The sequence below is a fragment of the Anguilla rostrata genome, chromosome 1, assembly GCF_018555375.3.
Source record: "Anguilla rostrata isolate EN2019 chromosome 1, ASM1855537v3, whole genome shotgun sequence".
In the NCBI taxonomy this organism is placed as follows: Eukaryota; Metazoa; Chordata; class Actinopteri; order Anguilliformes; family Anguillidae; genus Anguilla; species Anguilla rostrata.
In genome coordinates, this window is record NC_057933.1 from 44,926,112 (window position 1) to 44,939,077 (window position 12,966).

Sequence of the window (12,966 nt, forward strand, 5' to 3'; positions counted from 1 at the left end):
GGAGGGGGGGGGGGTTGAGGGGTTGCCTTGCTTCTTTCGACCGTGACCTGTTGTGTTCCGTGACCAACGGTAATATCACGTTAATTACACGATCGTTTCCATAGCGCGCCTATGGGATTGCGTGAACAAATCTGCGTGCGACCGTCTCAAAATGTCGCCTGACTGAACTTTCTAAAGAGCGGCGTGACTGTTCGTTCATACCAGTTTTAATTTCGATGAACCGGGTGAAAAGCAGGATCAGCCTGTCTGCGTCACGCTGTCTGCCTCTGGATGTCTTACCATCCGAGCAGCCTGCTTTGGAATCACCCGTTTCCGCATGTCTTGTGCTTAATTCTCCCCCCGGGTGAACGCAGGACGATTGGTGCTTCAGAACGATTCTTCTTTTACCCATGGAGTGTAGCACAGTGGGTAAGGAACTGGACTTGTAACCGAAAGGTCGCAGGTTCGTATTCCCAGGTAGAACACTGCCGTTGTACCCTTGAGCAAGGTACTTAACCAGAATTGCTTCAGTATATATCCAGCTGTATAAATGGATACAATGTAAAATGCTATGTAAAAAGTTGTGTAAGTCGCTCTGGATAAGAGCGTCTGCTAAATGCCTGTAATGTAATGTTACCCAGAATGCAGCGCAGCAGACTTTTGTGTTGCGCTGGAGGACGTCGAGTGAGACGGAGAGGGAGAGCGGCGCGGTCGGGGTCGCTGACGGGGCCCGGGGGGGGGCCCAGGGGCCGGGGAAAGCCGGCCGCGGCGGGGTAAACAAACCCCCGAGCGACCGATCGATGCGGGGCGAGGTTAAAGTGTGGTTCTGTTTACCGCCCGGGAGAGTTCACGGCGGGTGAGCCGCACTCACCTTCGGAGACCTCCCCGACCCCAGAGGCCCCGCCATCGCCGCCGCCGCCGCCGCCGCCCGGCCCGTCGGGAGCAGGAGTTATGTCCCGCCCGCCGCCCGCATCGATTCGTCCGTCAGGGTTCGGGCCAGCGGCCCCGTTAACCTCGCCCCGCGCCCAGCAGATTTACTGCCGATTGGCTGAAACCGCGCCGGGGAACGGAGCGGCGGGGAAAACTCGAAGAACTTCTGTGACCGCTGCCATTAAGGAGCCGGGGTAATGAATAAGCTCCTTGCTTGAGCTCGAGGTTTTCTGACTTTTTCCTGACCTTTTTGGGGGGGGCGAGCCGGTTATTTACGCCGAGGGCGATGGCCGTCCCGGTTTCGGCTGTTTCTGACAGGTGAGCAGTTGGCCGGCTCTGCGGGCTGATGGGATGGAGGGCAGGCTGCTCTCCTGGTCGGGGTGGGGAGGGGGGGGGGTGAGGGTGGGGAGGGCGGGGAGGGGGAGGGGGAGGACAGGTTTGGACGGAGCCGTGGCTCTCACTCGGGGGGGACGGAAGAGGCGACCTCAGCCAAGCTCTCGCGCCGCTGGCAGTTTCCCATCTTCCTCTCTCTTGGCGTCTCTCTCTCTCTCCGCCTCTCGGCTCTCGTTCTCTGCTTCCTGTCCCCCACCCCCCTGCTCCCCCCCCGCCTCTGTCGCCATGATCTGTTTCCTTCTCTTTCTCCTGCTCCTTCCGTTCCCCCCCAACCACACACGCATGCGCACATGCACAGATACCACTCTCTCTCTCTCTCACACACACACACACACACACACACACATGCACAAATGCACAAGTACATACATAGACACACACACACATACACAAATGTACAAGTAGACACACGCACACACACGCACTGCACTCCTTCTCACTTGTTTTATTTTGTCTCAGGTGTGGTCTCTGCTCCTTTCACGTCCCTCTTCATCACCCCGTCTTTCTCTACCTCTCAGTCTCTCCTCTCCTCCCTTTCTCTCTGCCTCCCCCCCCCTCCCTCTCTCTCTCTCTCCCTCTCTCCCTCACTACAGTTCTCTCCCCTTGCTCTCTGATCCCCTGCCTGGAATGGAATGCAGTGAAACAGGAGGGAGGGAAAGGACTGCATACTAAACTAGAGGCCTGCGTGTTGTTATTGCATCTCTGCCCTCTCTCTCTCTCTCCATCTCTTTCCCTCCCTCGCTTCTGCTCTCTAATTCTCTCCCACTGTCTCTCTCTCTCACTCCATCTCAGTCTCTGCCCTTCTTTCCTCACCTCTCTGCCCCCCCCCCATCACTTTCTCATATTCTCCCCATCGCCATCAGTAATCACAGGTGATCACAGGAAGTGCTCACTTTTATGAGCCTCAAAGTATAGGTGTAAGCAGCCAATGGCTGGGCCAGGTGCCAACATGCATACAAGTACCAACACATATAACTGCAGGTAATATCCTGGTGAAGTCAATTGTGAGTGATTTCAAATGAATGCACAGTTGGCTCTGATAATAATAGTAATAATTATAGCAACAGTAACAGTAATAATATGATTATTATTATTAGCAGTAGCAGTAGTAGTAGTATCAAAACACCTGGGTGCTGCTTGCATCTGAAGTGTCCATAAAAGTATCAGGCAAAAATGACCCATCCCTGGATCTAGAAGTTTCTAAGAATACACAGAACATCACAATATTGTGACCGTTCTTCCGCAGTACAGAGAGAAATACGTCTTACAACTGGAACAGAGTTTTACCATCCATGCATGCTTGTGCTGTTGAATATCGAATGAATGAATGACCATATATGTCTTCAACGTCTTTCAAAATTCCTGTTCTTTGTGTGCGTGTGTGTGTGTGTGTGCTGATGCAAAAATGGCATTTTCCTGTGTCTGACAGTGTGATGTGTGTGATAGAGGGTGACATTTTACTTTTGATTTCGGCTTGGCTTTCCTACTGTTTTCGCCTGCTTAATGTTCAGTAAGTGTACGAGAGCCGGCCGCCCAAATATAGAACTGCAAGTTCACCGTGACCTAAATAAATAGTCATTTCTGAACGCTTGATTATCACCGTTGGCTGAGTAAGTAAGACCAGTTAAATTGCTGTGGAATCTTATCTTGTCTTAAGACTCCTCTTGTGAGACAAACAGGGGAAATGAACTTGTTTTCAGCGCAAATATAGTATAAAGTGCTTCAGATTCATGCAGTTTGTACTCGTATGCACAAATGCATTAGTTCGGGAAGGCCCTTTATACAACTGTTTATACAACTCTTTCATTTATTACGTTTTTTTTTTTGTTTTGTTGACCAGATGTTGATTTTTCATCAGGTTTATGGAAATAAGCTGGGGCTACTTGCTCCGGAGGGGATTGTCTGAGTTTAGGGGATTAAGCTGACGCCCCTTTTCGCTGCGAACGACAGGCGGAATTAGCAGCCTCCGCTTAATGGGGACGGCGGTGTGAGTAATTAATCTGAGGGGCTCTCGCTGCGGGGGGGTGCTGGGGGGGGGGGGGGGGTGAAACCTGAGTGCGGGGGTTTGTTTGTGCCGTAGTAAAGCCCGTCTCGACGGGGCTGCAGGCCGGCGGTTGGGTCGGTGGAAACCGCGGCTTGCATTACAAGTCTCACCCGGGAGCCCTGCCAAAAGAAAGAGCAGCCGCGCGCGGCGCCGCCCGCAGAGCAGGGCGCCCGCGCGACCGGGCGCGCTCAGTCCGTCCCTCCTCTCCGCCACCAGGGCGGCGCTCTCCAGACCACTCTGGCGCTCCCCTGATCCCTGCTTGGACTGCGGACCTCTCGTCTCGTAAGCCTTGTAAGAGCTCTGGAGCAGCAGCCCACTTCTCACCAAAGTCAATTCTTTATTCGTTCCTCCAGCGCAATTAAAAAATAAATAATTATTCCACTTTTGAGTCTGAGGCAGACTTGTTCCCCCCCCCCAATGTGCTACATAGGAAGTGATGTCACATATATGCAAGCTCACATGTACAGACATGCATGCGCATGTGTGTGGACACACTCGCGTGCACACATGTACACGCTCATATGTATACATCCGCTGCTGTAGAAGGACCTGGCCCACAGTCATCCCTGCCTGACCAGCCTGCAGTAGAGTGTGGCTTTGTCACCACAACTCCCTAGTGGAGACATGGCCTGAAGGGTCTCCTTCTCTCTCCTTCTCTCTCTCTCTCCCTCTCTCTCTCTCTCTCTGTCTGCCCTTTCCCCTCTCAGTGTGTCGAATCTGCCACCTCAGCACAACTCAGACATGCTTAATTATCCCGGTTAAGCCATAGGAGGCCCGGAGCCAGGGAAGATGCCCCGATCCTTCAGCCTTCACAAATGCATCTGCAGCAGATTTACTGCCCTGTGATGTGGCACTGCAGATCTCCCTGTCTGACAGACAGGGACAGGGACAGGGACAGGGACAGGGACAGAGACAGAGACAGAGACAGAGACAGGGACAGGGACAGGGACAGAGACAGGGACAGGGACAGGGACAGGGACAGGGACAGGGACAGGGACAGGGACAGAGACAGAGACAGAGACAGAGACAGAGACAGAGACAGAGACAGAGACAGAGACAGAGACAGAGACAGAGACAGAGACAGAGACAGAGACAGAGACAGAGACAGGGACAGAGACAGGGACAGGGACAGGGACAGGGACAGGGACAGGAGGAGCTTCCCCATTCTGAAGGGCCCATTAAGCTGCAGACTTGGAACAGGAGGGGAGGGAGTCTAGCCCGAGCAGTGCTGTAGTCTAGCCTGAATCAGGCGGTAGTCTAGCCCGAGCAGTGCTGTAGTCTAGCCCGAGCTGCGGTGTAGCCTAGCCCGAGCAGTGCTGTAGTCTAGCCTGAATCAGGTGGTAGTCTAGCCCGAGCAGTGCTGTAGTCTAGCCTGAATCAGGTGGTAGTCTAGCCCGAGCAGTGCTGTAGTCTAGCCTGAATCAGGTGGTAGTCTAGCCCGAGCAGTGCTGTAGTCTAGCCTGAATCAGGTGTAGTCTAGCCCGAGCAGTGCTGTAGTCTAGCCTGAAGCAGTGCTGTAGTGTGCGTAGTCTAGCCCGAGCCACGGTGTAGTCTAGCCCGAGCCACGGCGTAGCCTAGCCTGAATCAGGTGGTAGTCTAGCCCGAGCAGTGCTGTAGTCTAGCCCGAGCAGTGCTGTAGTCTAGCCCGAGCAGTGCTGTAGTCTAGCCTGAATCAGGTGGTAGTCTAGCCCGAGCAGTGCTGTAGTCTAGCCTGAATCAGGTGGTAGTCTAGCCCGAGCAGTGCTGTAGTCTAGCCTGAATCAGGTGGTAGTCTAGCCCGAGCAGTGCTGTAGTCTAGCCTGAATCAGGTGGTAGTCTAGCCCGAGCAGTGCTGTAGTCTAGCCTGAATCAGGTGGTAGTCTAGCCCGAGCAGTGCTGTAGTCTAGCCCGAGCAGTGCTGTAGTCTAGCCTGAGCTACGGCGTAGTCTAGCCCGAGCAGTGCTGTAGTCTAGCCTGAATCAGGTGGTTAATTGCCTGTCTGGGAGAGAGAGCCGCGCAGACGGAGCAGTCCTTGGGGACCCAGGCCAAGTGACCCCGGTGTAAGGTTCCGCCACATCTCCCATAATGCCTTTCAGTTTTCCAGTTTGCCCGAGGGGGGTTGGGGTGGGGAGGCTGGCGCTCCGGCGACATTCAATTACACGTTTGTAACGGCGCTGAAAATCAAAGCCTTAATTTAATTGGTTGTAAGCATGCAGTCGGCAGCTGTCCCTCCTCGCCTCCCGATGTCCCGATAGCACCTATCGGGCCCCCCCGCCTCACCAGAGCATGAATAAACTCAAAAGCAGCAGCATCCGATGACACAGGCTTTCAGTCATTTGTTGTGGCTGTTTTGCAAAACATGCACAGTCAACACCCATGCTAAGCTGGAATAGCTCCACAATGGCAAGGCTTCCCAAACACCGCCCACTTCCCCTTGAATTCATGTGACGGTTTCCTGGAAAAAAAGAAATCATGTTTCCCTCTCCGCACCCCCACCGGTCCGGCCCTCTCGCCTGCTCGAGCCCCCCCCCTTCCCCGAAACGCCCCGTTTCTGCGGCACCGCCGCTCCAAGGTTACTTGCGCGGGCGTTTGCTGTGAACGCCTCACAGGAAGTTGGCGCGCGCCGCAGGAAGTCGGTGCGCGCCGCAGGTCTCTCCGCCCGCGGCCGCGTCTGCGCCTCCCTTCCTGCCGACTGAGGGAGCGGTCTGCGGCGCTCCGGAGAGGGCCGCCTCTCCGCCGCTCTGCGGCCTGTGGCTCTGTGGAAAGCCCACAGCCGCCGCTGCTGCCGGGGGGGGGAGGGGGGGAGCGAGCGGCGATTTGCAGAGAATGGTCACGCTGGCTTGTTCCTTGAATCGGATCCCTGTTCGTTGTTTTTTCCTCTTTCCTCTTCCCCCACCGCCCCTCCTCTCAGCACTGTCTAGACGAGCGAAGCAGAAGCTACCGCCGTCGGGAGGGGGGAGGGAGGAGGGAGGAGGGAGGGAGGGAGGGAGGGGGAAAGTCTGCTGTGTCATTAGGTAGGTCTGCTGGGTAGACGTCGGGCAGGTCTGAGCGCGAGGGGGGAGGGGCAGAGCCGCCGTGCTGAACTCCCTCCTGTCTTCTCAACCCTTCCTTCGCCGACCTTGGCGTAAAGTCCGGCTGAACAGCAAAGGCAGTCGGGCAAATAAGTATTTTTTTTTTTTTTACGTCCATAACAAAATGCCGTTTCACGCACCCGTGATTTACCGCAGGTGCTCGGCAGTGGGGAACAATGCCGAAGAAGCGGAGAGTACAAGCGTACAGCTCCAGTTACGTTTATTAAAGTTAACTTGTGATCAGCGGCATTTCACCCGCTCGACCGGTAGTCGTGCGCTTTACGTCCGTTAGTGTGCCCTCTATCCCAGGGCCTTGCGGAAGTGGCCGCGTTTCCTCCTCGGCTGGGGCATTACTGCACGCGGAGGCCTGCGGTTCGCTGTGGTTTTCCGCTGCGCGTGGGCTGCTTTGTGTAACGTGTGATATCCGGTTCACGACGAACACCCGTCCTTTCTGTGCAGACTGTTACCTCCTCGCTGTGAATGTGGTTTCTGCGAAGCGATTCGAGAGGCAGGTGACTCTTTGTGCACTCTGCTCCAGTTCAGACGTCTATGCAGGCTGATTCATCTATCGATCCGTGATACTTACTCATTTTCTGTTTTATTGGGTGCAGCTTTTCAGGGTAACTTGCACAGCATACTTATTGTATATTGCCCATTTATGAGGCTGTTAGCAGCCTTGCTGGTAGTGCTTCATTTGATCCTATAGCCCCGTGGTTAGAAGCCTGGGTCCTGGGCTGCTTCCTGCTTCCTGCCTCCTGTTGCCGTTTCTCTGATGTTGCTGATGTTTACCCTGGCCGGAGCACAGGAAGCAGAGGGACACATTTTAGTTCATTTCAGTTCAATTCAATGTGCTGTCTTGCCGTGACGAAATTTTGCATTTGTATTGCCCAGGCATGACAGGTAGAGCAGGGAACAAATAAAAAATCATCACAGGTGAAGTGACACTGTTAAAGTAAAGCTTCCACCATTACTGTCTGCTGCCAAAATGAAGCAGGTCCGGTTTCGAACCCGCAGCCTTCCACGTGGCCCCTCTTACCACCATGCCCCAGATCCTACCCGAAGCCCGTTCCACAGCCGCAGGGTTTTGAAACTTTTTTTTCCCCTCTCCTCTGGTCGGGTACAAATTGCCCTCTTTTCCAGCTCTTGCAGTGGCGGCCGGTTGTCGCCTAGGCAACCGAGGCGGACAACAAAATGTTCTCAAGTCTATCCCCCCAGGTGCAGGGGGAAGCAGGTGTTCCGTCACCCAGACCCGACGGTTAGGGCTTAGCGCCGGGCCTGCGACCGACCGCGTGGTGACGGCGCTTTGATCTGGCAACCTGGCGGCCGCGAGAGGCGACCGTGGCCACTGCGGCCCGTTCCCCCCGGCGACGGCGCTCGGCTGGAGCCCTCTGGCCCAGTTGCTCGGCTCGTCACCGAGGTCTGGGCGTGTGCGATCGCAGGCGCGGTCTGACCTGACGGGGATTCTGCTGCTATATTTAATGTGATATATTTGTCTCTCAGCTTCGCTGTCTCGTGCTGACAGACCAGAGTGGACCCAACCTGTTCGCGTGAAAGGAGTTTCTCTTAAAGAGCACTTAGAGCTGTTATCTGAAACAGCATCTGCGCCTGATCTTGTTATATTTGTATAATTTATCCAGTAAATGCTGTGTACATTCGCCCAAAGAGAGCCACTCCAGATATTTTTAAAGCCCAAAAAAAGTTTTATTGCTGTGCTGCATTGCCATTAGACTTGTTAATAGCATTTCCCCCCATTTTTTAAATGGAAAATTACATATTGATGACGAAAGTGGTTCAAGAATAGACCATTTGACACTGTGCCTATCTGTATATCTGTGGGTGGTATAAAACACTTGTGAAAGCCATTTCTCTCTCTCTCTCTCTCTCTCTCTCTCTCTCTCTCTCTCTCTCTCTCTTTCTCTTCTTTTCCAGAGTGCAAATTCCACTGCACCAATGGCAATTGCTTGCGTTTTGGCTCATTAATCTGCAATCAGCTGAATAACTGTGGGGACAACAGTGATGAGGAGAACTGCCCGGTGGTGACACAACACCCTCCGCCCGCCATTTTCAACTGTGAGTACCCTGCGGGGGTTTCGTCCTTTCCACCCCCACCTCCGCCCTCTTGCCCTTTCCAGTACATGTAGGCTCTTCTTGCTCATTCCACCTCTCTCTCTCTCCATCTCTGTATCTCTATCTGTATCTCTATCTCCATCTCTGACTCTATCGCTATCTTTAACTTTAACACCATCTTTAACTTTATCTCTCTCTCTCTCTCTCTCTCATCTCTGTATCTCTATATCTCTATCTGCATCTCTTATGCCATCTCTGCCTCTCTCTCTCTCTCACACACACTCATGCTAGGGTGTGAGGGCCCACTTTTTGCTGAGTTGCATTGTCTTTGAACAACAAATTTGAATCTGAACCTGATTCTGACTTGCTGGTCTTAATGACAAAATCATTGGTAGGATTTCACCCACCTCACCCAATCATGCTCCCGTGCACCACCCCCCTGCTGTCTGTGCTGGACAGGTGACCATTCCTGACACAACCCTGAAATCATTTACAATCAGCAAAGAGTTCATTATAACAATATATAATGCATAGGCTGTTCAAAAAAAATAAATAAAAAACATTTAGCAGTGTGGGGCGATTTCTAATGAATGTGTGGCTTTGTTGTTACAAAATTTGTTGGGAAATGCATACTGTAAACATACTCTTTTGTTCGCATTTTATTTCGGCTACATTATATCACGCTATCAAGGAGCTGGACCAAGCTGTGTGCCGATTGCTATGCTTTCAGACAAGTGTTTGACATTCTAATACAAAGGCGTTAGGGGAAGGGAGAGCGGTAGAGCTGCAGAGACTGTGGGACTCGTTGCGGACCGATTCGTTCCTCATTGCTTTTATCCAAAGCGCTTTACAATTGATGCCTCTCATTTTCCAGAGCAGTTAGGGGTTAGGTGTCTTGCTCAAGGACACTTCGACACACCCAGGCCGGGGTTTGAACCGGCAACCCTCCGACTGCCAGACAATCACTCTTACCTCCTGAGCCATGTCGCCCCTAAGCAAAAACAACGGTTACACTGACGGGAGAGGCTCAGACAGCGAGCCCTGCCCCGGCGGATCAATGCTGTCATTGGCCGTCGGCTGCCACAGAGCCCAATGGTGAAAACTGTTAAATAGGAGGAGTTAGCTGCAGCTTCAGCGAATGCCAAGATTGGCAACTAACCGAGAGCTGAACCAGAGGAAGGACTCCATCTTTATATGGAGGCGAGTCAGTTCCTTTCGACGCACCACAACTGAGCATCGCTCTGATACGCGGAGTGAGTGCCGTGAGATCCCTCCTGGGGTGCCTCAAAATTTAAGTGAACCTATTTTAAAAATTAAGAGGTTATAATAAAGCTAAGATTCAAATTCAGAATGGAGCATTTTTTAGCTCATACTGCATATATTAGAACTTGTCTGAACTCACTCCTCCATGAGTTCAACATCTGTCTGTGCAAACTGACCTCCCGTTGGGACGTAAATATAGGAGACCTACATTTGGTCACATTCTCCATTTTTATGTTGTAGCCAGACTAGCGACGTGTGGTGCTGTTGTAAATTTCACCACGGAAAATAAGAAAGTTAACTCGATTAAGTGCCTGCCCGCCAGTTGTTTTCTGGATAATTCTGGACTAGTTTAAATGGAATAATTCTGCTCTGTAACTCATGGAATTTATGCCAAGTAGCTTGATGGGTTATTGTATAAATGAAAGAAAATAAGCAAAAGCAAAGTGTAAGATCAGGGGCCACATATTTGAAGGGTGCATACGCATGAGAATGATGCTGAGTAGCTTTATATACAGAGATCGGAAACCTACTTATGGGAGAAAGCTTGGTGTGAGAAGGTGTGTTCTTTTCACGCACTATGTTGGTGTTCACTGTGTTTCAGGGAGACTGAGCTAAATCGTAATGGACTGCATTTATATAGCGCTTTTATCCAAAGCGCTTTACAGTTGATGCCTCTCATTCGCCAGAGCAGTTAGGGGTTAGGTGTCTAGGTGCTCAAGGACACTTCGACACGCCAAGGGCGGGGTTTGAACCGGCAACCCTCCGACTGCCAGACAATCGGTCTTACCTCCTGAGCTATGTCGCCCCTGATTCTGTTGCCTGTTTGGTGAGTTGTACTGGGGATGAAAAAATGCTAAGGGAAAATAATTAGAAATACAATTATTTTGCTTTTCTTACTGTGTGATGGCCTAATGTTTGACTCCAGTAAAGTACCATGAAATTATCATCCGTCTGTTTTAATTGACCATGTTTAATTCACTTTTTCCTCACTGCATGGTGTAGTTATGAAATTACTTCAGCTCAGTTTCCCCAAAATATAGACAGATAACTATGTCAGCTAACTTGATGGACAGATAATTATGCCAGCTCCTCTGATTACCTTCATGTGTGATCAAATACTAAATTGCCACCTGCAAATATCAGGTTCCGTAGTGATCGTAGACTTCTGAAGACCTCTGAATTCACAGCATTCAATGCCACTGACTTTCTGCTCCTCCAGATATTTATTTTTATTTCACACCCAACTGCTCAGGCTGAAAAAGAGGATTTCTTTTCTCTTACGAACTCCTTAAATCAAAGTTTCAGTTGCACAATTGGCGAAATTTCATTTGTTTTCTTCACTCTCCGATATGCCATTATTTCCGAAATTCCGTCTTATGGACAAGATATGAACTGGCAATTGTAAATGCTGAATATGAGAAAAAGCTTATGCTAATTTCATCTGGATGCGATGATTTATCATGAGAAATAGGTGTATGTTGTGTTTGGTAAATCTCAGAAAAAAACCTGCGTACAAAGACGTGTACTCATATATTTATTGCAGGTTCTACGCAAACTTTGATACATACAAGGATCTGGCTAGGCTTGAACACTGATCCTCAGTGGGAGCGGCCGTCACTGAATTAGTGCAAGTGGTCAATCACTAGTTATTTCAAGTGATAGTTCCGCTTACTAGTGAGAATTATGTAAATATGTCATTTCTAAAAATGTGATTTGTTGAATGAAACAAACATATTCTGACATGTTTGTCTATTGCTGCCTGTAATGCAGATTTACAAGATTCATAACCAATTCATAGTCTGAGCAGTTTTTATCACTTAAAAACCTGTGTATAAGTTTTTTTGCGTTTTGGGGTGCTGCGGAAGTGGAAATTATTTACAGGGATGCCTTGGGCCTGAAAAAGTTTGGGAACCACTGCAATAAAGAAATAGCTTCACAGTACATAATTACTACATTGCTATTAATGATAAAAAAATTCTGAATGGCATACAGAACATTGGACTGTATAAGTTCAAAATTCAAATAGAACTAGCTGCTTTGTAAAAGAAAAAAAACGGATGTCCTCATAATAGGCAATTGTATTTGTACTCATTGTCTGTTTAAACAGCTGCATATTGGTTGGATACACTTCCTGTACTGATCAAACTCACAGACTCTTGGTCACAAGGCCAGTTACAAGTGTGTACAGGAATGTGTACTGTGAGCTTGTCCATGGCACAGTGCATACAGGAGTGTGTACTGTGAGGTTGTCTATGGCACAGTGTGTACAGGAGTGTGCACTGTGAGCTTGTCCAATGGTACAGTGTGTACAGGAGTGTGTACGGTGATCTTGTCCATGGTGCAGTGCATACAGGAGTGTGTACTGTGAGCCTGTCTATGGTACAGTGTGTACAGGAGAGTGTACTGTGAGTTTGTCCATGGTACAATGTGTACAGGATGGTGTACTGTGAGCTTGTCTATGGCACAGTGTGTACAGGAGTGTGTACTGTGAGCTTGTCCAATGGTACAGTGTGTACAGGAGTGTGTACGGTGATCTTGTCCATGGCACAGTGCATACAGGAGTGTGTACTGTGAGCTTGTCCAATGGTACAATGTGTACAGGAGAGTGTACTGTGAGCTTGTCCATGGCACAGTGTGTACAGGAGTGTGTACTGTCAGTGTGTCCATGGCACAGTGTGTACTGGAGTGTGTACTGTGAGCTTGTCCATGGCACAGTGTGTACAGGAGAGTGTACTGTGAGCTTGTCCATGGCCCTTGAACCAGGCGTTTTCAAATGGCAATGAAGTAGTGCTCTGAAATGTAAATGAGGGTACGGAGAGGGGGAGAGGGGGGAGAGGGAGAGAAGGAAGTGTTTTTCCGGCCGTAATACAATCAGCGGGGCTGGTGAAGGGCTGCAATCAGGCAGGGTGGCCAACCGCCAGAGAGCTTTGATGTTCGCTGCCTTTTGTTTCAGGTTTTTAGGTTTTCGTTTTAGAACTCTGGGGAGGAAAAAAAAAGAAGAAACTTTACAGCAACACCTCAGTGTTAGCCCCCCCTTCCCAAAACCACCCCCAGCCTCCCCGCCATCAGCCCCCCCTGCCCTTGACCTCATCGGCGGTTTCGGATCGCTCGCGGTCTCTGCCCTCCCGCTCTCCCGCGGAACCGCCGCGCGCGTCCAATGGGAGCACGTCCGGCGCCGCCACTCGAAATATTCAGCCGTCTCGAGCGAATGTTAATGAAAGTGTCTGCCGCTGCCATTAC

The 12,966-nt window shown here is 50.7% G+C and overlaps 1 protein-coding gene across 1 annotated transcript in view; it reads left to right on the plus strand.

Moving 5' to 3' along the window:
• LOC135239835 (low-density lipoprotein receptor class A domain-containing protein 4-like) overlaps positions 1–12,966 on the plus strand; it is a 105,052-nt gene that overhangs the window by 37,550 nt on the left and 54,536 nt on the right. The window contains exon 3 of the mRNA XM_064308821.1: positions 8,326–8,466. Coding sequence (XP_064164891.1) covers positions 8,326–8,466 — 141 coding nt within the window. The remainder of the gene's footprint in view (positions 1–8,325; positions 8,467–12,966) is intronic.